Genomic DNA, 24,114 nt, shown 5'->3' on the forward strand with positions numbered 1-24,114 from the left:
ATTTATTTAATGAGAAACATTTTTAAGAGTCATGACAAGGATTATAGATGTTGGAGCATGATAAACATAGATGTTTAAAAGTGAAACCTTTTAGACATCAAAGAAAATAGATCATTTATGTGTCCTGATAAAGAGATCAAACAATCTCTTCTACTTGAAGAGGGAAGAGCTGAATTGAAATGTAGGAAATATGAAGAATTTGAAAACAGAACAGACTTGCTCTTTTCTTTCTTTCCAAGCACTTGTTAGTAATATCTGATGTCAACAGACCATTCACAGTTGTTTGAAGTTACACATGATATGTCAAATTCCAGATGGGAGCAGTCAACTTTAGATGTATATACTCTCTAACAAAATTCTGTAAGCCTTAATTGCCATTAGATGGCAATATAACTCCTGAAATCAGGAAATATTCAAAATGATTGGATCAGATTGAGCTATGATGCAGTTTTTTTGTTACTTCCTGTCTTCTGATAATTAGCAATCAAATACTTGAATATTATGTGCTATTTATAATTAAGATAATATGAACTGAAAAAACTTTTGTACTGACAGAAAAATATTTACTGTTATGCAGTTGATGCATTAACATTGTAACAATTTCTGAATTTAATGTATTTTGCTTAAGACACAAGGAAATTTAACTTGAAATTTAACTTGAATTCTGAAAACATAAGAACGCAAATCTGAGCTAAACAGAAGTACAGTATGGCTGAAAGTTACTTTAATTTCAGTATTTGAAATGTCAATTTCTCACATTTAAATAGTTACTCTTTGAAGTGAAAATACAGTTGCCAATTCCCTATAAGGAATGAGTACATTATCGTGATATTTAGCATCTAGGTAATAGTAGTCACAAATCAAAATTCCTATTTTTACAATGCCATGTAATTTATTAAAATGTGATTAATTTGATGGAATATTTGTAAAAAGAAAAATCTACCAAAATATGCTTAAAATGTTGTTAATGTTTACATTAAAACATAATGTTGTAAATGTAATATTCTATATGTAGCTAAGTGTAATAGTGAGAATGGTACAGACATAAGCCTTACTGAATTCATATATATACAAAGTGCACATCCTTGCTGCTTCTAATGAGAACTTTTTCTCTTTGAAGGCTGACACCCAAGATTGGTTTTCCTTGGAGTGAAATAAGAAACATCTCTTTTAATGACAAAAAATTTGTCATAAAGCCGATTGACAAAAAGGCCCCTGTAAGTAGTGTGTACAATAGTATCACTTGCTATATGAAGAGATTTAAGCCTGCAGGGACTTGCTCTGGCATTAAGGCATGAGTAAATATTGGTGACATTTATTACTTTTACTGATATAATAGTCAGTAATCAAAACAAAATGTTCATTTTGAAATACGGTATATTTGTTTTCTCTCTTTTCATTCTCTTCGATACTCCCAAATTGTTGTAGGGTTTTAGGTCAACCAATACTTTGTGATGTGTTGGAAAGACAGCATAAGATGCTAAATTATTGACCTCTTTCCTCCTCTGTTTTTATTTTTCCTTTTTTTTTGAATTACAACAGGACATTTCATGAGACTTTCTAGGTCAAGTAACTTCAGAATAGAGTAGAGAATAGTCTTATTTAAAAAACAAATTATATAAACAAGATAATTTCTGGAGTATTCCAGGTGCAGTTTTGAATTTATCTTACAAGTCTTTAACAGTGGCTAAATTTATAGATTATGGTGTTCACCTGCTCAAAATATGAAAATACTTGTGAGTTTTCATTTAACCAATGCAAGCATGCAGTAATGCTTTGAATCCTAAGTGTATTGTTTTAGGTTAATAGATATACTGGAATTACTTTTTTCCTAGGATTTTGTTTTTTATGCACCCCGTCTGAGAATTAACAAGCGAATTTTGGCACTGTGTATGGGAAATCATGAATTGTACATGAGGCGGAGGAAACCTGATACAATTGAAGTGCAACAGATGAAGGCCCAAGCTAGAGAAGAGAAACATCAGAAACAATTGGAAAGGTAATTAACAAACTGCCATGAAACAGAAAAAAATTCTAGCTTTAAAAAAGTCATAGAATATCATGTATCTTGGAATTCTAGAAAAGAGAGAACTGCTTTTCTTTCTGCACTGTGTAAGCAGGTTGGTGAATTGGCGTGGCTCCCCTGTCTTAATATATAAACGTATCTTTTTTGAGCTTTCAGCACAGTGATAGTAGCTGTACTGTTGTTCCTCGTTAAGTTTTTTGTGCAAGTCTTACCTCTCTGTTGCTTGATTCTTAGGGAATTTTATACTCTACAGGTGAACCCTTAAAGCAAATTCTGTGAAGCATGTCCTGGTTTACCTTTAAGTATAAAAAATACTGTTGCCATTTTAGTCCAGATGAAGCATCATGCCTAAAATGCAGATATAATTGTGGATATACCTGACTGAACCATAACCAAGGTTGATTATCACTTCTGTTCATAAATCGTTCTTCTCTACAGTATTATAAGCAGGATTATAGGCATTTAAAATTATCCTTCCCTGGTAGCTGAGTAGACTGAAAAATTTGCTACCTGCATCCAAAGAATATAATTTAATATGTTGGAGATTTAAAAAAACCCCTTTTCACTATTTTTTTTTACAGAGCACAATTAGAAAATGAGAAGAAAAAAAGGGAGATAGCAGAAAAGGAAAAGGAAAGAATAGAGCGTGAAAAAGAGGAATTAATGGAGCGCTTAAGACAAATAGAGGAGCAAACAATGAAAGCTCAGAAAGGTGAGGTCATAGATTTCTTAAATCTAGTGACAGTGTTCAGTTTAGCTGGGTAGTTCAGTTCCACAGTTCTTTTTGTATGTCTGTGTTTTGTTACTTTGGGTGGGGGGTAAGTTTGTTTTACTAATAGTGGCAAGAATTTAGTGGTGTTTTATTGATATGAGAGATATGTTTTTCAGTGTTTAAATGATGGTGTGCATACTTTTGTCTGTATCTTTTAAATATAAAACCAATTTTTTATGTAGCAAAAGTTTTGATTTAGTAAAAAGAAAATTAATGCATACACAGTTCAACTCAGAATTATGAAATGTTTAAAATGCTGAACTGTTGGAGTTGAAGGGAGCAGGGAAATTAGAGGGAAAGATTCAAAGTACTTTCTCTGGGATTTTGTTGAATTTAGCTTTTAATTTGGAAATTCCTTGTTCCTTCCTCCTTTCCTGTTCCCTTGTAAGACTTGAGAAATTGTCAGACATGAGTGACAAAACATGTAGTTTCACCACTCACAGTTCTTTGTGTTTAATCACCCTGTGGAGTCACTGCCTCCATGACTTCCCTGCCCCTCCTCTCCATGTTCTTTTTTTTTTTTTCCCCCTACTTCAGGTTTGGTTCACATTCATAAAAGTTTTGTCACTTCTTTCTTTTCCTAACTCTTGGCTTCAAGCATCATAGAGAGAATCACTGATTAACTCTATGCAAATAAATTACATATGCCTGGCACTGCTCTCCAGCTCCACCTGTGCATTTTTCTGTCTTTCAGTGCAGAACAGGTTGGACACATCCAGACAGGTAACACACTAACAATGCTGTGGCATTGTTTAAGGAGAGCTATTTGGCCCAGGACAAAACAGTGTCGGAGTAATTCTGGAGGTTTAACAATACACATTTTCTCAAAACCTTGTAAGCAATGTCACCTAATTTCTGGTGCAATACAAAATGTTATGTGTTACTGGACTTTTTAGCTTTCTATGCACACATGGAAAAGTCATTTTATAAATGGTCTGTGTTAGTTTTGTGTCCTCCAACTTCATAGGAAAATTTGTTTGAGTAGTGTTTTTAAATAGTTTTGTTTAATTTAATTTCTAGATACTGCATTTGTAGAACCTCACATACTTGTGGTGCTGTTCATTTAATTTTATAACTGAAGGAATAGTAGTAGGCCTGGGAAACCAGCTGAAGAATAATGGTTGCATTACTACTTAAAACTAAAAGTACAAAGATGAAGGGTGTGTCAGCATATCTGGGGAGGTGCTTTTGCAGTATTAAAGCTTGTGGTGAAAACAAATGGATTTTTGGAAAAAATGAGTAGTTGTTTAGGTTTTCTCTTGAAGGAGTCTATGAGAGCTGTGCCTAGCCAAGATCATGGCAGAAATTTTATCATTAGAGCCAGCGAAGAGCTTTAGAAAGACTTTTTTCATAGTCATCTAGTTTTTCTCATCAGGGGAGGAGTAAAATTTTGTCTGTGTAAACCTAACCTTGCATTTCTCCTAGACTATTACTTCTTCCTGTTGCACTAAGGGTTTTGCCCTTTAGATTTCAATATTTTGCTATGCAGGCAGCTGACCAGCTATTATCTCTCCCTTGATTTAAAATTTTCCTCCTCTCACATACAAAGAATTTTTCTGACCCTTCCAATGGGTATTAAGTCATTTTGCTGGAGGCATATGCCTAAATTTTCAGCTGTGATTAAGGAATCTGTCAGGCATTTCAGTAAGAAGATTTTTTTTTTTTTTTGCTTTCTTTAGGAGTGTGATTTAAGGTACATGAAATATCCTTATGGTAGGAGTATGTGCATGTATATATGTACATGTATTTGGGTGTGTAGTTTTATCAGTGAGGTGACACTTTTCGGAAACATGAGGCTGTCAGAAATGTCAGAAATGTCAGGTGAAATGAAGTATATCCAAAGCATATCTTAAAGTGGGAGGGAAACCAGACATGGAACAGAGCTCTGGGTAGCATACTCAACAGCTTTTCTTAGCTTGAGGTGGTCTTGTTATTCTTGGTTAGTGTTCTATGTTACTTTATTGTGGGCATATTGCAGCTGGTATCTGTGATACATATGAGGAAGAGCTAGGTAGTGATATGTTGTCTGTAAACTTTCCTCTTGGCAGAGCTAGAGGAGCAGACTCGGAGAGCTCTAGAACTGGATCAAGAACGAAAGCGTGCAAAAGAGGAAGCCGAACGCCTGGAAAAAGAGCGTCGAGCAGCTGAAGTAGCCAAAGCTGCTCTAGCCAAGCAGGCAGCTGATCAAATGAAGAACCAGGAGCAGCTAGTAAGAAACTTTATTTTTTACCTCACAAAAGGGTTAAAATTGGAAAATACAGTTGAAAAATTAGCCTTTTTCCTTTTTCTTCAAATGAGGAAGTACATTGAAACACAAAAATACTTGAAATACTGTTACAGAGTGTTGTGGGAACTGTTTTAGAAAACTGCGTTAGACTTGCCGCTACTTTGCAAGGTAAAAATAGAACTATGTATCTGTAGGATACATAGACAACCACCATCCTTCAGACTGACAACACTCATTACATTTTCTTTCTAATAGTCTCAGGCTTATCCAGTTGAGAACAAGAGTAGCTTCCTTCTGCAGCCCACTGGGAAGCCTGTTCTCTGAGGCAGGTTTGTTCTGAAGCTTAATGGTGGTGGGGAGTTGGTGACACTGGGCTTTGTTGGGGTATTTTTGTTACTTTACCTCTTCTGTTGCCAGTATTTGCAGTATCTTTTTACATTGTTAGACTACTTCTAATTCAAGATTTGTGCACAATAATTGAGAAAGGGATGAAAATAGAAGAGATGATTTCTCAACTGTAAATGAGTTTTTGATCTTCTGTAAACTTGGCACATAATTCTGATGGCAATATTTGGCTTAATGGTACTGAGATTATGATCCAGAATCATAATCTTAATGGTAGGACCATCAAAATTGTATTAGACTGAAACATCCTGAAATGTAATGACTAGTTTGTAATGACAGCTTGCTGTTTCCCAGGAAGCTTTGAAGTGCAGAAGATTTTTTTTTTTTCCTGGACTTATTTCTGTTAGGCAAGAGTACTCTGATTCATTCCCTCTGTCATGTATGCTTAAAATTTCTATTTTTCACAGAGAGGTGGTCGATGGTAACTAACTTTTCAAGCTGGATCATAGCAAAGGCTCTGCTTTCTTCCACTGCAAAGCCAGACTAATACCAAATTAAAACTTCTTTGTTCTTTTGTTTGTTTCAGGCAGCAGAAATTGCTGAATTCACAGCCAAGATTGCACTTCTAGAGGAGGCCAAGAAAAAGAAAGAAGAGGAAGCTTCAGAATGGCAGCACAAAGTAATGAGCCCATGCTGTGTGAAGTCAGAACTTCAAAGAGGCTGAGGGAAATGAGTGCGGAAATCTCACTAGAAGTCCATGGGGTCAAATCTCTCTCTTTCCGTTAGGCTTCAGAAAAGTCTTTCTTAAAGGTTTTTGTCCTCCAGTCTACTGAAGCCAGCCTATGCTTCTGTTTAACTCATTTCTTGATATTGCATAGTCATGAAGGGGGGGACATTCTCATCACAAAGGTATGGTCAAAGATTAGAAATTGCTTCCTTTTGTGTGATGGTGCAATAAATTGGAGCTTTGTGTTAAGAGAGGAAAACACCTCAGGAGGAAGGTGTATAAAATCAAGAGATTTGATGGAAAGCTGAACCAAAACGGTTAATAAAGGCACATGAAGTGCAGCTGGGTAAAAATTTAAAGCAAAATAGTATTTCTTCATAAAATCTGTAATTAGCTATGGAGTGTGAATAGTTACTGTGCATGGGTTCAAAAAGGGTTTGAACAAATTTTCATCAGTTCTGGTTAAGTATGAAATTTGAATTCATCACCTTTGATCTAGGAGATCATTGAGCCTTAAATTAGCCTCCCTAAAAGGAGGCTAGGAAAGTTGGAAAACAGTCGGTATGATTGCCCTATGCCTTCACTCTTTTGTGTACTGCTGGAAGTTGCTGGACACTAGTACAGCTTATTTTAAGCCATATCTGGTTTTTACTCTGTGTCTCTATTTGACAATTTTCAGTGTGTAAGCTAGTCATGTCAGCAGTTTCATGTGTCTGAGAACATCTCAGATTTTTATTTTTCTGACTCTTGATAAATCATTAAAAATATGCTAAGTACTGTTTACTGTATTTAGGCTTTTGCAGCCCAAGAGGACTTGGAAAAGACCAAAGAAGAACTGAAATCTGTAATGTCTGCTCCTCCTCCACCTCCACCCCCACCAGTTATTCCTCCAACAGAGAATGAACACGATGAACATGATGAGAACAATGCTGAAGCCAGTGCAGAACTGTCTTCTGATGGTGTCATGAATCACAGGAGTGAGGAAGAACGGGTAACAGAAACACAGAAAAATGAACGTGTTAAGAAACAGCTCCAGGTAATGAAGATTCATAGTTGTATCAACACAATTCAGGCTTTGGGTTTTCATCCTTCTTTTGTAAGAAACTTCAGTGATGTTATGGTCTGCCAAGGAAACAGCTTCTTTATAATTTATTTGTTTTAATAACAGTTTACCAACCAATATCATTCATAGTGTTCTAGAAATGGAATATATAGCAAGATTGCAAGATGTAAGATTGTGCTTTATATAGCTTTAAAGTGTAAGTATGCTGTTGCATTGGCCAGTAAATGTTTCTAATAATTATATGATTTCCAGAACTCTGCATGTTAAAACATAATGCTTTCCTTTTTCAATACCAAAACTAATTAAGTGGTAGGAACAGATGCCTGCTTGGTAGTATTTATGTTTGTAGTCACTCATAAGTGTTGTAAATGCAAAAACTCAAATTGCACTCATTTTGGATTATTCTTATTTCCCTAAAACGGAGCAATTCCTCCCAGGCCAAGTCTTATCCCTCAAAGCATAATAATCTATAGTAGTGGTAGCCCTTCTCCTGGTTACAAAATGTTTATTTGGGAAGAAAACAAGAAAAGGAAAGCTGCTACTTAGTCTGACAGCATTGTCTTACTAGCCTCTATGTGTTGTATTCTTGATTGGTCTGTCACTGACCAGATGAGGGAGTTAAGTCTTTAGTTACAGAAAAATTGAAAAATAAGGTGGTTTTCCTCTTTTATCTTGCTTGTCCCTTTCTGCTTGGATTTTATGGTGGATGAGGCTTTTTAAAATACAGTTTGATGTTTACACTCATGTAAGGAAGGAATCCTGTGCTGTCCTTATCTTTCCTTCTGCATTCCTTCTAATAGACCTCACAGCTTGTTGAGTTACTGAGGAGCACAACAAGCATTCCATAGATTGGCATTCAAGAAATTCTTATCCAGATTGCAGAATAGTTGTTATCAGAAACTCCAGAACTGTTAAAGGATTAGTCAAAGCACTTAAATTCAAATATTTTATTCAACAGGCTTTAAGTTCAGAGTTGGCTCAAGCCAGAGATGAAACCAAGAAAACACAAAACGATGTCCTTCATGCTGAGAATGTTAAAGCAGGCCGTGATAAGTACAAGACTCTCCGGCAAATCCGACAAGGCAATACAAAGCAGCGTATTGATGAGTTTGAAGCAATGTGAGAGCTGGTATTTTGCATATATGTTCCTCGTAAAGCTGAACCACCAACAGAGAAAAAAAGCAGGCCTTTGCAGATTTGATGGATCGCACCCCACTTTGCCAAAGCACTTAATACCAGGTTGACTACAGTGACTAGAAGACAAATTTAGGGGAAGCTATTCAACAATAAGGCAGTCTGTTAACCCTAGGGTTTGGGTGGGGGGAGGGTGTAGAGGTTAATAGCAGGTTTTTCCCCATTGTGTTTTCAATTTCATTGTTTGTTTGGGTTTATTTCCCCCTTTGGAAACAGATGTGAAGTATATAATGACTGACAAGTGTATATATTGCTTAAACATTAAAAAATAGAAAGAATGGAACTGTACCTAAACTGGATAGGTACTATTTCAATATAGCTACTCCATAAAGAGTTTAATACTGCTCACTTTCAGTTTTGCTTGTTGTTTTCTTGTTTTGTTTTGGGGAGTTCTGTGTCTTTTTTTTTTTTTTTTTTTTTTTTTTTTTTCCCAAAGTGAAATTCTGTGGTGTTTCATGTCCTGTCATCATTGATGGTTTTCTTTGCCTACCTGTTCACAAAGGTCTAGATGACAGGTGGTAGTTCCAGGAAGTGTTTTTAAATGGAACACTACCTGTGGGCAGCACATGGCTGCTAATAGGCTTGAGTAAATGTTGCTTTTCCTAGCTGATTCTTTAGATGTGCAAAATGTTCCAATGCAACAAAGAGGGGAAAAAAAGAAACAAAGCTTAATGTGCTCTTTGCTTGTAATTATTTTATTTGCAGTAGGGAAACCTGGACCTTTCTGGCAAGGGAGCATATGAAAACATCAGTCCCAGGGAGGGGACAGTATCCTACCTCACTACTATGTACATGATGACTGGTCCTTCAAACACCATGAATAAAACTGTTTAAATTGACTATCACTACACAGTAACATTAAAGATTGCTAGGAGCCCTTACTCCTAGGATTTTATTTTACTTTATTTTGGATTTACAGTGCTAAGTACTGTCTAACTGCCTTTTGTTGAGTTTAAATTGTAAAAGCATTTGGTGTGTTTTAAAGCTGTAACTGTCACTGGTATACTATATTCTGGGAGGGGTGTGTAGAATGTGTTTGTCAGTCAGTTTGGGTTTCAAATACAAAATGAAACTTCCCAGAATTGGAGTAAAAGTGTTTCAGTGAATCCAGTATTGTAATTGTCATATCTAATGTCAGATCATTAAGTTCTTTCCCTCTTGAAAAGGAAACCTGCTCTTTTGAGAAATTTGCTTAGAAATTGAACTTTAGTAATAACTTTACAGTTAATGTGGATTTCAGTTACTCCCTATGTTAGAGTACCCTAATAAATATCAACAGTAAACGAACCTAGGTTTCTCTGAGGATGGTTCAGCTTTTTTTCTGTTTGATATTATGCACTCATAAATTTACACTTATCTATTAAAATTTGCCATTTTATTAAACATTTTTTCAGGCACAGTAGGTCTAAATTTCTCATGAACAGTCCAACTAAGTTTGTTTTTTTTTTATTTTGCGGAGTAAAAGTTTGGCTATGTGGGGTGACATCATGAAAATTAAATAAAGATACATTAATATATTTTTAGTTTGTGGGGCTAAACATATCTGCTTTGAAGAGTGAAGATTGATGTGCAGATGCTGTGCACATGCATCAAAATGCTGCTTGGTGGAAGTTGGTGTTTCAACTTGCAGTGCATTGTAAGAACAGTTTTTGTTTCACAGGCTTCATACACCGAAGCTTGAGCAAATTTCTGAAGTATTTGAACAGTTGGCCATGGCAGGTGAAATGCTGTGCTTCCAGTGAGTTTTCATTTTTCCCTGAAAAGTGTGCACTGACACTGATCTATCAGTTTCAGTGTTGGGAAAAAACACCAGTAAAGATTGTTGTTCTTAAATCTACAACATAAAGAGTAGGGCTGAATGGATTAGATCCATTTATAAAGCTGTGTGATTTTTTTTTTTTTTTTTTTTTAATTCAACAACCAGGAACAACCATTTTGTACTACAGGTTTTCACAATGAACAAAGTGGTAATAGCTGCTGTCACCAGCAGTTGGGAACACTTACTGGTGCAGAAATACTAAGAATACATCTAATGATTACTCAGTGAAGTAATTTTCCACATGCTTTTTCCTTTAGCATCATGTTTTGTGTTGTACAATTAAGCTACAATTACATCTACTATTTTGGATAACATTCATTGGTTAACAATAAAGAGATACAGTTAATTTCTCTGAGGTCCATTGTTGTTATTTAATGCCCTTTTTTTCTGACAACTTTATTGAGCACAGTTTAATAGCCTCTCTTTCCAGAGCAGTGTAGAAATCTGGATCATCTTTTTGTTTCACACTTTGGTCAGAATGAAATTTAAAAAACAATCAAATTGTATCCCTGGAGAATGGTATTTTGCTTAAGAAATTACCACATACAGTTAGGAGGAAGCACTGGTGTTTGTTGATTCAAAACAGGATGTGAATCATCACAGCAAATTTGCTCTCTTGAGAACATAGGGTAATTTGGCCATATAAGAGCTCTGTGGGTAATGTAAGAACTTTCAATCACTGCCTACAACTGTCCCAAGTTAAGTGAAATTTAGTTTAATGGGTCTATATCTTAATTATTGTGAAACCTTGATTGTATTTTTTTTATACTGTACCTTATAGTAGACAGTGCTGTCAAACACATGCATGGCCACCATGTGTTTTAAACAATGGCAAGTTAATGGGCTTTTTAATTTCTCTAATACACTTGAAAAAGACAGGAACAGTCCATGTAAATAGGTGTACAAATAACCTGCTAAAATGTTCTCACATAAATTATCCTGCCTCTCAGGCCATTCTTTTCTCTCTTGAATTTGCTTGGCCTTACACTCAGTACAAGCATGGTACCCTATCTGTTGCTCCATAGGGCAGAATTGCCATGAGGAATTAAAACTTAGTACTTGTAAATGTGCATATTTCTAGCTTGATGCTTCCCTCTTGTTGGAGCCCCTCCTGCTGAAACCTTAGTTCTGAGGTTTCTCACTTGTTAGAGAGCTCCTACATAGGTATGTAGCTTCCCAACAGTGTGGTTGAAAGGGGAGGCAAGTGCTTTGAAAGGTTGATTTTTTCAAAAATATGCTCTTGTGTTGGAGAGAAAAAGATGCAAAATAGAGCCACTATTTACAGACTATTACAATCAAACAGAATGCCTTGTTGTACAAGAAGATATTCTGTCTTCTTGAAATAGTCCATTGTACACATCCAAACCAACATTTTCTGTCACTTGTACCAGTTTGGAAAGCATTATAGTGCTTTTGCATTTTTCTTAGAACGTGTTCTCTAGGGTTTTTCAAATTACTTGCTTTGAGCACCTCTGAGGAAAAAGGAGGTTTGTTCTAAATTAAGTATTTCAAACTTCTGAATAAAAAGTACCACAAATATTTTCTCTACATTTTTAAAGAAAATATAGAGATTAAAATAATTAAAACCTTTAGATTTTGAAGAGGAACTTTTATGCAAGCATTTTCCGTGTCTGTCTACATGTGGATAATCTAAAAAGTTGTTCTGCCCAAGACATCAAGCACCGTGTCCCACTGCTCTGTTCCCAAGCAGCACAGTCCTTTCCTCCCCACAAAATTGGTCTGCAGGCCGGAGAGTTCTGCCTGGCTGCTCCTTTTCCCAGTCTGGGGACCCAGTCAGCAGCAAGGGGCAACTTAAAGCTGAAGGGCTGGTGTGATTGTAGAGGGCTCAGAGAGGAGAGAAAGCCCCAAATGCACATGTGCACTAGATTCCCTTACTGGCTCATTTATTTACTTGTGTGGAGGATTCCTTTTCAGTATCGCCCTGTGGCAGGTGTGTGACCAATAAACTGTTTAGCAAATTTAGCAGCCAATTTTCTGGAGCAAGTTTCACTTTTCATTGCACTGAGCTGAGTCTTGATCCATAAGCATAGGCCAGTTGCCTGATTTTGTTTTGATTCATGGAGTTTGTCACTTGTGTTTGCTTTATTGTGAGTTGGTAAAGTGCCACTTTGGAGTGCTGTTAAAGAAGCTTTGCTTTGCTTTGCCTTTTTTTCCTTCCTTCCACCCAAGAGATTGCTGCCATATCAAATGTATATGTTTTGTTCAGTGTGAATGAAGTGGACTCACCAAGCCCAAAAGACTTTTTCACCGTGCTATCAAATTTCTTCAGAAGGGACCACAATACTTGCAGCAGTGTCTCAGGAAGAGACAGATTATGCCCACATAGCTCATAGTTTAGGTACAACAAAGTTAGCAGGAGGAAACAGAAGCATTTTGAATTGCTGGTATTCCATGAGGTGTTTATATTGGCTTTTGTAAATAATATGTCAAGAGTGTTTCTGTTCACAGCAGTAGGCTTTAGGCAGCAGAAGAAACGAGGGGTGATGGAAATGCACATCAAAGGAGGCGGCCTGGTTGGTGCAAGTGTTCCTAATGCACGTGTGCATAAGAGTTAATGTTTCCTGTGCTCTGGATAAGTGGATCAGGTGAAAAGAGATCAAGCTCAGAGGTAGGACAATTGCACTGCTTTTTCTGCTTATTTGTTTTTGGTTTTTTTTTTTATTATTTGTTTCTTTGTTTGCTTCTAAGCTACCTTATTTGCAGAGGAGGAGTTGCCATTATTTGAAGGTTTTTAGAAAACCTCTGCCCAGCACTTAAAGGTCTTCGAGTTCTTACGGCCACGTGCTCCCAGCCTGGCTGCTGTGTTATAGTCACAACTTCCTCTGCAGTGTGGTAATTTTGCCCCAGTATGTTTCTGCAGGGCCAAGAGCTGTGAACATGCAGGGTTCTGCTGCCCCACTGCTTGTTCCAGCAACAGGAAACCCATGTGTGCCCCTGTGAAACAGTAATCGCTCCACAGCCCTGCAGCTGCCTGCACTCGGCTCAGTGAGATCTTGTATCCACAGCTCCCTACAGCCTAAGCTTTCACGCCTTTTATTCACCCTCAATTTCTTCTTTAAACTTGATACAGTATTTAACTTCTTAATCTGTGACTTCAGTAACATTCTGCTAAACTAAGTTTAGGGTGAATGGTTGACTACTGTGTCAAATGCTTTCTTAAAATATAGCAATGAGCCACACTTTTATTCAAATAGCACTTTTGATTAATTAATAATCCCTGTGAATATGGTAATTGCAGTTGTGTTGCCAGAAAGAGATTCATTTGCATTGAGACGGAGGCTCAAAACTTTTCTGCCAAGTCCATTTCAGTCTTCAGTGAAGATGAGAAATAACATCCAGAATAGACAGATGAGTCGATCCTGATGCTGCCTTTATTGCTGGGAACAAATTAATTTACATCCAAGTGAGCAGATTCAGTGTTTGAGATTCAGGCAACCTTGTTCACACACCTGAGAAAACTAAAAAAAATTTAAGAAGTCTTCACGCCATTAATCAGAACTCCACTGTTTGTTTCATGTCCTTGATAGTGTTTCTTCAGTTTAATTCACCTTTTGAATTCTTGGATCTCTTGTGAAGAATGTTTTGGGCATCTGTCTTGCTGCTGAGTGCCGGTTGTACTTTTCCATACCATTTGGAAACACAGCTTTTTCTTCTTTTGCATTTAGGATCTTAGTGTTGTTTTCAGCAAAGCGAGTGAACTCATCTTCAAATTTAGAACTATTACTGCTGCTTCTTAAAATAGTCTTTGGATTAATTTTGTGTGCATGTTCTCTTACCAGACATGCGTGGCATATGCCACTTTAGAGCATAAATAATTGTATTGACTAGTTAATAATTGCTGGTAGCTTTCTGGAGAAAATGTTATAAAACAAATATGTTAATGTAGAATCTGAAACATGGTGTTTATACCCATGGGGTTCAGCTTTGAGCCTAGCTCAGCTAACATGCACAAGGGAGCATGTGGGAGACAGAGAAATTCTGTGCTTTCATTGTGTAGGTTGGCTGTCTGTCTGGACTAGGCAGGAGAAAGCACTGGAGCAGGATGGTTATTCCCGCTCAAACAGCAGAGCTGTCAGCACAACTGCATGGTGCTGCAGCTTTGCTTTCCTGCACAACAGGTGTCCTGGATGTAAAAATAAAAATTAAAAAAAAAGCAGCCATGAAATAGTTGGCTTTTCCCATGGAGTCCTAAATAAGGCTTATTTATTGTTATATTCCTGTCTGGCTTGAACCTTCTCTGCAGGTCACTCGTGTAAAAACTGAACTTGTCTGTAGCATAAGCACAGATACCTGAGAACAGGAGTCAGGTATCCCATGGTTCTTCAGCCTGCCCTGTTGTCCTGGTTTAGGGCAAATTTGGGAGAAAACCTCCAAAGGTGTTCCTCTAGAAAGCAAATTCAAGTGGCCCCTCCCTCAATTGGTTTGGGAAAATTTTTCCTTGGAGAAAAGTGGAAAAAACTATTTAACAGGCAGAGCATTCGCCAGCACACACACTAAAAAAGAACAATATTAAACAATAAAACCTCTTGCCACTCCAGAGATGCAAACTCAGAAAGGTCCCCTTCATGGGCTGTAGCTCAGCTCACTCAGTCTCTACTCCGGTGCTGGAAGTGCTGCAGCCCAAGCCCAGCCTGATGGGCCACAGGTACGAGCTGCCGGTGCTCCTCTGGGTGTTCAGTCCAGAGCAGGTTTGAACAGGTCCAAGAAAAAGAAAACCCACAGTCCAGGGAGCTTCTCTACCTCACCTAGCTAAAACTAACTAAAAGCAAAGGAGATCTTTGTCCCACTGTCTGTATGTACATCCATCCACAGACAACCCAGTCCAGGAGCAGGAATGTGGAGGAGTGAGTGCAGTTTCTGGAAAGAAACTGTGTGCTTCTTCTCTCCCCCGCTTTGCTCTAGGAACCAGTCTTAAAGGTGCAAAACTTATTTCTGGGCTAAACAGACAAATGGGCATATGAGCATCATAAAGTCACCCCAGGACACTTGTCTGTAAAAAGCAGTGGCAGGTGTGGGAAAAAATACCTGTCTCTGTTCATTTTAACAGAAGGCCGTGAAAATAAATTCTGGAATTCGCCTTCTTTCTAGCAGTGGCTTTTGTATGCTTTGGGATGGTCCTATCATATGTGCTTCTCCCAGTCTTTGAGCTGGTTCTTACATCTCACTTCTCTTTGCTGCTTTGCTGCTTGGTTTGGGCTTGTCTTTGTTTTGTTGTTCTCTTTTTTTTTTCTTCTTGCTAATGTGTCATGCCTTTTATTTAATCTGAAGAACAGATTTCAGTTTACATCACTGACAGTTTCAATGCAATTAAATAACTTTGTTTCAATATGAGAATGTAAATTAAGACAGGGAAGGAAGATGTTGCATAGTTATTAGTTTAAAAACATTGTGGGGGCAAGTTTAAGCCTGAAGTCCTAGCAAAAAAATATGATGCACTTAGCTAGATAATGAGACCTTAGATTCAAGGTGAAAAATTGAGGCAGGCAGCTAGGTATGGCAAGGTGGACTTCTCAAACTAAATTAATGAAAGAAAAGTACTTTGGTAAAACTCACGTGACTTTTTATTTATTTGCACTTGCTGGATTATTTTGAGAGCACTGGAGAAGAAAACATTGAATCATTCTTCAGTCGTATTTCCCTTAATTACTTCTGTTGTGACTTATTCCACCTATTTTGTAAAATTATGTTTTGCCTATGACACTGAAATTATCTTTGCAATCTGGAGTTTAATGGAAGAAATTATTTTCTGAGGGAAAGGTGTTTGTTTTATGTTTAACTGAGCTCTGATTTATATGTATGTATATATATGCACATATATAAAAAAATATATAGATAGCATGGTTAAATTGGAGATTTCTAATACAGCATGTGGCATCAGGCCTTGTAATGGCTGTATTAAAGTGAAATGTACAAGTTGCCACTTACAGGAACTTAGATATTGAATTAGAGCTTAGTTTTTAAAATGTGACCTTTAAAACTGTGTTTAAAACACAATTTAAAAAAATCACAGCAGGCAGAGTGAATATGGTTCAGTTTTGTTCTTGAGCTTAAAATCAAATCTACTTGTCAGCATGTTTGATTTTAGCCACCTGTGAAAGCCAGCTGTTTCTGGGAATCTCTTAGTACCAGGAAACACTTCACTGGTTTCAGTAGTGCCTTCCCCAGCCTACAGTTTCACTCACTGACAGAAACCTGTTTCTTCTCCCCACCCATGTCCAGGAATTGCTGTCAGACTTTTGAAGCATCACTATTAACCACATGCCTTATTTGCTTATGGTCAAGCCCTGGAAGTTCTTTCTGACTTTCTGTGCCAGGAAATAATCTGTGAGGGAAACAGGCTGTGGTATAGAATTTTGAAGTTCCTACATGTTACATGCTGTCATAAATGAAAAAAAAATGCTATTGAAGGCTTCTTTGTTTTGAATAGCTGCTTATTCCCCATGCTTACTAGTATCAAAGAGAATTTTGTTGTTTACTGTTTTTCCTGATTAATTTTGAAGACTATTATGATATATTGCTACTTACAGCTGAAGTGTTTTTTTCTTTAAACAATCAGAATAAGATGTTCACAACAAAGGAAGGTTTACATAGGGAGGTTGAGTATAAAATACTAGTTATCCTTTGCCTAGTCATAATATATTTAAGGGGGTCATTCTCCAAAAGGAAAGCAATTTTCAAGCCACTTCAACAATGCTTTTTTGTAAAACTCTACATGGAAAATATAAATTTTTGAAATGTCTCCACTCAAGTAAGTTTTGACTCATTGTAACGATTTCCACCAGAGAACTTTAAACTTCAGGAGAGAAATAAATTTGAGAGAGATTCTTCATGCTGTCCTCACCTTTTTCTCCAAAAGGCTCATGCAGAACAGCAAATGGAATGAACTAAACGCCAGAGTTTACATAGCAAATAGCATGTGTGCTGTGCTAAAAGGAAAATGTGTCTGAAATCATACTGGCTGTGATTGAACGTTCTACAAATATGTCCTATATTTGGTGTATTTGTGCACAAGGCATTTTATTTCAGCCATCTTTAGGAGCAGTTTTAACACACTCTGTGTTGCGCTCACATGTGGTTTCTGTTACCTGCCAAGAGTGGATTGGTCCTTTAAAACTACCCCGTGGGTGGATTTTCAGTTAGGTTCTTTGTAATGCTAGAATTTTATACCAAAACTGGACTGGTATGTGCAAAAATTTGGCATAGAAGAGTATCTAGAGAGTTGGACCTGCTCTTCAAGCTGAAAGCCTGTGAAGATGGGTTCTGGGTGTCCCTGGGTGCCTTGGCCACAAGAATCATGTATTTCTGAAATCACTGTGTTTCTGATCCTCCCTCATTCTGCTGACACCTTAGGAAAAAAGTTCAGTCAGAAATTAAATATGGAATAGCTACAGGAAGTGAAGTATTGCTGCATATTTCTGTCTATTGTTTAGTATCCTTTTGCTAAATCTATTTGATCTCTCTGTGTCTTTCTGTGCAGGTTACAAAGGTACGATCTCTTGCAACCCTTAGGATAGGAGCAAGGTAAAGATCTGCAGAAGACCTGGGGTCTGCCAAGGCCTGCTATTGCACTTCTGTAAATCTGGACAGTGTACAGTGTTTTAAATTAGGTTCCTGGTCTGTGAAGAGTTTTTGGAAGGACCAGGAAGTGCTGTTACAACATTTCATTAGTGTTTGATTCTCTCATGGTCTCTAAATCTTTCCTTTGTTGTCTTTTCCCGGGAGAAAATTAGTTATTTGAAGTATTTAAGCTATTGTTCTTTCCAGGAAAACAGGAAATAATACTAATGTGTTATTCTTTAACTTGTAATGGGATGTGCTAGAGTAATGTGACCCTCCAAAGTGCTTGAGGCATCCTCTAGGCTTTGTCCACAAGTGATATAGTGTGGGAAGCCTGACTTCTATCTAGCCTGGGTAAAGTAAAATGACAGTAGATACTTTCCAAGTTTTATTGGTTTTCTACACAATTTCTAATAGCCTTGATGATACCTGAACAGTGTCAGATAATTTTCTAATGTAAAAATCCCAGTTTAATATGTCTGTATATACATTCCCAGTGTAAACACCTGTTGCTCCTTTCCTTTTTGTATGCTGTCAGGATGTGCATACTGTGTATACGTAATTGCTGGACTGTGCACCCTGCACAAAAGCCTGAATAAATGGGTTTTAACATTCATCCAAAGAATCACTATTCATTTGATGATCAGTGATGTTAGGGGATTTTCTTTCACTTCTGAGAAGTTTTACTTCATTTTGTAGCACCAATCCAAAGTGGAGTTTCCAGGTGAATATCTTGTGCCGTGACCAGGTAAGCCAATGAGAGACTTTAGTTACAAAGAATGGATTACTCTTGAAGGAAAAGACAGCTGTTAATTAAGGAACTTCTCACTGAGGAGATACCCGAAGTATTCTCAAATCCAGCTAGCAGCCCTGGAAATATACTAAACCTTGGTATGAGTGAGCTTTGTGTTCCTGGCAGTGCCTTCTTGCACAATGGCCTCCTGCACTGGGAACTGTGCCAGTAGATCCCTCAGAGGACTTGGATCTGAAGCAGCAGCTGCCAAAACCTCCGGCATGTGCCCAAAATCATGGGGTGATAACTGCCCAAGGAAGAAGCTGCCCCTGGGCTCTACAAGCATCCCACAGACCTGGGACCTGCCTTGGAGCTGCTGCTGTGCCTCCAGCAGCCCTCCAGCTTGGCTGAGGAAGGAGGGGCTGTGTGCCCTGGACTCTTTATCCTGGCAGGGTTGGGAGCCACATCCCCCACACCTCAGGGCTGCAGGTGGGTAGGGTGGGCAGTGGGTCGCGGCCAGGCTCCTGCTGAAACCCTTGCAGAGACAGGGGCTGTTGAGAAGGAAACCTCCCCTGCCTCTGACTGGCACACCAGCACATCACCAGCTGAAACAAGACCCTGGCTCAGCTCTTGGAAGACGAGGTTTAGATTTAGGATGCCAACAGGAACATAAAATACAAAGCTGTGGAGTTTCAGGGTCTGATTTGCACACATAGGCCAGCACTGGGGTCTTGGGACTGTCTTGCTCAGCACTTGAGTTATTATTTTAAATTGTTTCTGCAGCCTCCCTCTCCCTGCATGACCCATGTGGGGGCTTAGAGATGTTCCTGCTGCTCAAGGGACGAAGGCACAGTGGCCTCCCTGAGTTTTATGTCTACAAGTGTGTCTGCAGTAGCTGCTGCTTGGAGCAGCTTTCGTTAGGACTGTGCTTGCTTCAGGTACCAACAGTTAAAGGTAGTAAAACCCTTTTGTGCAAGTATTTCCTTAGTACCACCACAAAATGTTCCCGAGGATTTTGTCTAGTGGCGCCCTGGCTGCCTAGGATGTTTTTTGGCTTTTCTAGTCAGTGTTGAAGTTCTCTGGTGGATGCCTTGCAGAGGGGGAATTGGGCAGGATGAAGTGTACCTTAGCACCAGGTTTAAAAACAGAAATATGAAAATAGAGTTTCTGCTCCAAGGAAAGCTCTGGGCTCCCTCTCACTGTTGATTGTAGTGTTGCTCAAGGTGGCCTGGTCTGGCTCTGGCGGGTCGCGTTTGGCAGCTCATGCTGGACATGCAGGCTCGCACCTGCCGCTAGCAGCCAGCAGGGCTGGGCTGGAAAGGGGCGGCAGCTCTCCCCGGCAGCTGCCGGAGGATCCAGGCTGGGGACTGCGCTTGCCCTGCTGCAGCAGCCGCTTCGGACGAGCCTGAATGGCCGGGAATGGTCACGGTCTGCCCTGCGAGGGAAGGGGATGGGGCGCGGTCCTGCCGCTGGTCAGACACAGGAGATTTCTCAGTCACCTCCGCAGCAGTGAGGATTTTGCCCTGGTGAGGATGTTGCTGGAATTGCAGATTGGTACTTACCTGTCGGTAAAGGTCTGTCTGAAGAGTTGTAGGAGAGTTGTACGGTTAAAAATGCTGTCCTGCAGGGCAGGAGAGAGTGAATTCAATCGTGCCTGTGAATGCTGGCCATGAAAGAGTGGTGCCTGGTCTGTAAGGCATGAAGCAGCTTGATTGCCAATTGAAACAGTGGTGTCCTTCCTTGTCCCTCTCTCCTCCGTGCTATTACTTGACGGCTGGCCAGCAGCTTTGCTTCTCCTTGTAGTTCATCCTGGGTCTTTCCTCTAAATTCACCAGTGGTCTTTGCGTCTGTGCCTCCAGCAGTGTGTAGATTTGGAAGCAGCCAGGCTGCAGATGGCCCTGGCCAGGTGGGTAAGCAATCGATTAAGTGCAGACACCCTGAGTCTCACAGCTGAGCCACCTCGCTGCAGAGGTGACTGCAGAGGGCAATGTCCTAAACCTGCAGCCATCTGAGAGTTTCTTCCCAGTTTTTGTCGTGGTCTGACTGAAGTTCTGCTGTCGCTTGGCTTTCCATAGTTGATGTGCACTGAGGAGTTAGTGAGTGGAAGCCTACCTGCCTCCTACGGCAGCACTTGCTGGCCCTCAGCTGGGGGCGGGTTCTCCATTAAATTAGTTTTAAATGGTAAAAGGTGGGGTGAACAAGTTAACTTTCATTAAAAATGTGATCCAGGTTTAGAATAGGGTACCAGCCCCATTTCCTGGCAGCACATGGCACGCTAACACTTTCCATTTTTATCATGCTGACGTTTTCCTTTTTCCAAAATAGTTCTATAGATGTAGCCCATGCCAACCGCGAACAGCTTTGCTGCATCCCGTGTGCGCAGTTTCAGCATTAATTAAATCACTTTGTCGCAGAGGAACCAAGGGAAGATCATTTAATCAGGTATTAAATAAACGAACAAACAACATCATCCCTCTCTGCAGTTCCTGGAGCATCTGCTGCTCCTTGCCATCATGACCATGATGAGACTGGGGCAGAGCACTGGGGGCAGCCCAATATTGAGGATCACCACCATGGTCTGCACCACCCAAAACACCCAAAATGTTTAACTGGGTTTGAGCCGCAGCAGCTCTGTGCTTATAGGCATTCTGCAAACATGCGACTCGTGCCAGAGTCTCCAATAACTGCTGCAGGTGGCTGCAGTGGGAGAGCAGGTAGCAAAACACTGCCTGAGACAGGCAGTTCCGTCACTGAATTCAGTTCACTTTTTTCCCCCCACTAGGGAAAATGGACTTTCTATTACTGAAATTGGTAAAACATAAGTTAAAATCCAGGTTTGTGCATGCCTGAAAGTTTTGTAGAGCTGGATGAAACCCAAAAATTCCTTCTCCCAGGCACCCTGGCCAGACCCCAATGCTATTCTCCCCCTTTCAGGCCACTTCCTGAGGGTTGGAATCTTGAGTCACCCAAACCTCTGCTGCAGCTCTGGTTCCAGGATGCAGTTGGGGATCTCTGTAAGGTGAGCCTGGCTGGTGTAAGGAACCTGTCTGGAGAACATTGCCAGCTCCTTATTCCCCACACTCCTCTTGCTTATGCTTCACCCAGCTCATGTAAATTAATAGCAGCGTTGAATTTCTGTCATATCTACCTGCTGCTCCTGGCAGTTCAGCTGGGAAAGAAAAAGCCTGACTGTTGCTATAGAGACCATCAGATGGAGTGGCACCAGAGCATCTTCTGCACCACTGCCACCGAGTGCTCAGCTGTGTCCCAGCACCTGACTGGTGGCTGTGCTGGGACTGGGACACTCCTGCTCCTTGAGCCACCCCTGTCCTGCCCTGCAGCGCCCTAGGGAGGACTGATCTGGGTCTCCTACAAGTTGGATTTATGCAAGTCTTCCTCAGCGTGAAGCTTCTCCCAGCCTCTCCTTGAAGAGACTTGTGGGTTGGACATGTCCCCAGGGATGGGCAGGGAAATGCAGGGTGCTGGGAAGGCTGAGTGAAACAGGGTGTGTGACAAAGCTGGCTGGTGGAGGCAGCTTCAACCTTTTCCAACTCCTGTGCTGCTGGCTCTGCCACGCCAGGAGTAGGTGCTGAGGTTACTGAACACAGGTCCTCTGCTGTGACACTGAGGAGCAGGATGATGGTGGTGTTTCGTGCATGTGCTCATAACGGGCCCAGTTCTGTGCCAGCTTTTTCTTTCCAATTGCAGCACAGGGGGCACATTATGCACCAGGACACCAAATCTCTAAATGTCCCTTCCCTTTCTTCAGCACAGAATGAGCTCAAAGATCCTGCGAGGCTGGAGGATGCTGCCCAGAGTAGCCCAAGTGACACTTTGTCCTGCTTGGAAATGTCTCGCAAGGAGCATCCCTGCGTTTTTGTACAGCAGCCTCTCCTTAGCTTCTCCAGACAAGGTCATGCAGGTTGTCAAGTTCAGGTTTCAGCTCCAGGATGAGTGACAGAGCCCTTTCATCTCCAGTGTCACAACACTTCAACCTGCAGCAGGGGCTGCTGTGATGCCTGCCAGGTTCATGGGCATTTTGTTACAGCTTTTGCAGGAGAAATTTGTAAACTGGTGACAGGATCTCTAGGCCTGCCCTGCAGGTGGTGTAGACATGGGATTTAGAGAATTGACTGAACTGGGGAAACTCATGGTACTTGATCAGCCCAAGGGAAAAAGCAGAGCTGTAGAGGAGAAGCCTCAGGTGGTGGTGGGAACACCATCCAAAGAGACCAAACCAGATTATATAAATACCAGCAGCTTGATCTTGTTTTGGGAAAAAAAAAAAAAAAAAAAAAAAAAGGCTGTATTTGGCATTCTTGAAGCAATCTGAAAAACTGAAATCCAGCCTGTGCCAGCAAATCACCTATGCAGAAACTAGCATATTCAGGGACATGACAAAACACAATTGTGGCTTTGTAATTCTTAATTATCCAGCACACCAGTTTCTTCCAAAATGGGGAATGAGTGTAAGTGTGGTAGTGGCTGTGAGGCCTCACTGAAGACAAGAGTTACAGCTGGAATGTTTAAAGCAGTTCATCAGTCAAGATCAGGCACAGCACTTCTGCCCTTCCCTTAGTGTTTAACACTGCTGCTGCTGCTGAACACCCTGTATGGAACAGAGTGGGTGGATCTTTACAACCACCTGTGGGTGGCAGCTGGGCTCTGGGGTGCTTGGCCCCTTGCAGGAGAGAGGAGCGTGATGGTCAGCCAGCATCCCACAGCTCAAGAGCTGGGGCATCCTACAGCTGAGAGTCAGGGAAGTGAGCAGTGCCAGCAGGGAAGTGGCTGCTATTTTTTAGAAAATAACTTCAGTGTGCCAAACAACTTAGTAACAGAGAAAGGTTATAATCTGTTCATTCCATCTTGTACTGGTCTTACAGTCCAAATTCTGGACGTGCCCCAGGCCCTGTTAGCTCTCACTCTTTGCAGGGACAATGAGCTGATGGCTGTGGTTGGTCATCCACCCAACCCCACCATCTGCTCTTCAGCTGTCAGGAGTTACAGCTTTTGAACAGCACAGTGTCAGCAGCGCTGTCAGTTTTTTCCGCAGCTGAAATTGATGGTGTGGTTTTTCCTTTTCTTTTGCTCTAAGCAATGCCTTTGAGAGAATAGGGATTTGCAGGGAAAGCAACACAACATGCTGGAGTGGAGGCTGCAGAGCAAGTGGAGCAGGACAGAGCATCATGAGATATGTGTAGGGCCTTGGGACAGCTCTGCTCAGCCTGGAAATGCAGCAGAAGTGATTCATAGCCCTGAGCCCATAGACTGAACCCTTTCTTTACTTGTGCTTTAAGGGATTTTTGCCCTCTGAAATTGCATTTTCTTGCCAGGTGAATAATAGGACTTTAAAAATAATAAAGGAAAGTACACAGGAGATGTTATTTGATTTTCTCATCTACTGAAAATAGAAGGTTTCTGGATCCATCATGTGGAGACACAACAAAAATACTTGACAGACTTTAAGCACCTGGCAAAAGAAACCAGCAGCTCTGGGTTATGCAGATCAGTAGCCAAGGAAACCTCACCTTGGACCATCAATCCATTGGCCCATCAACCATCAGAGATGTGATCATCCACTCGGATTCCTGTCTGCAGAAGCTTCAAGCACTGATTTAATGAAAAGAAGC

The 24,114-nt window shown here is 40.2% G+C and overlaps 1 protein-coding gene across 2 annotated transcripts in view; it reads left to right on the plus strand.

The window, feature by feature from the left end:
* Positions 1–18,367, plus strand: part of RDX (radixin) — a 46,320-nt gene extending 27,953 nt beyond the window's left edge. For both annotated transcript variants that reach the window (XM_002187022.7, XM_012569765.5), the window contains exons 8-15: positions 1,121–1,217; positions 1,836–1,999; positions 2,608–2,738; positions 4,847–5,007; positions 5,957–6,049; positions 6,891–7,133; positions 8,119–8,279; positions 17,672–18,367. In XM_002187022.7, coding sequence (XP_002187058.2) covers positions 1,121–1,217; positions 1,836–1,999; positions 2,608–2,738; positions 4,847–5,007; positions 5,957–6,049; positions 6,891–7,133; positions 8,119–8,279; positions 17,672–17,708 — 1,087 coding nt within the window. In that variant the 3' untranslated portion in view covers positions 17,709–18,367. The remainder of the gene's footprint in view (positions 1–1,120; positions 1,218–1,835; positions 2,000–2,607; positions 2,739–4,846; positions 5,008–5,956; positions 6,050–6,890; positions 7,134–8,118; positions 8,280–17,671) is intronic.
* The last annotated feature ends 5,747 nt before the right edge of the window (positions 18,368–24,114 follow it).

The sequence above is a fragment of the Taeniopygia guttata genome, chromosome 1, assembly GCF_048771995.1.
Source record: "Taeniopygia guttata chromosome 1, bTaeGut7.mat, whole genome shotgun sequence".
In the NCBI taxonomy this organism is placed as follows: domain Eukaryota; kingdom Metazoa; phylum Chordata; class Aves; order Passeriformes; family Estrildidae; genus Taeniopygia; species Taeniopygia guttata.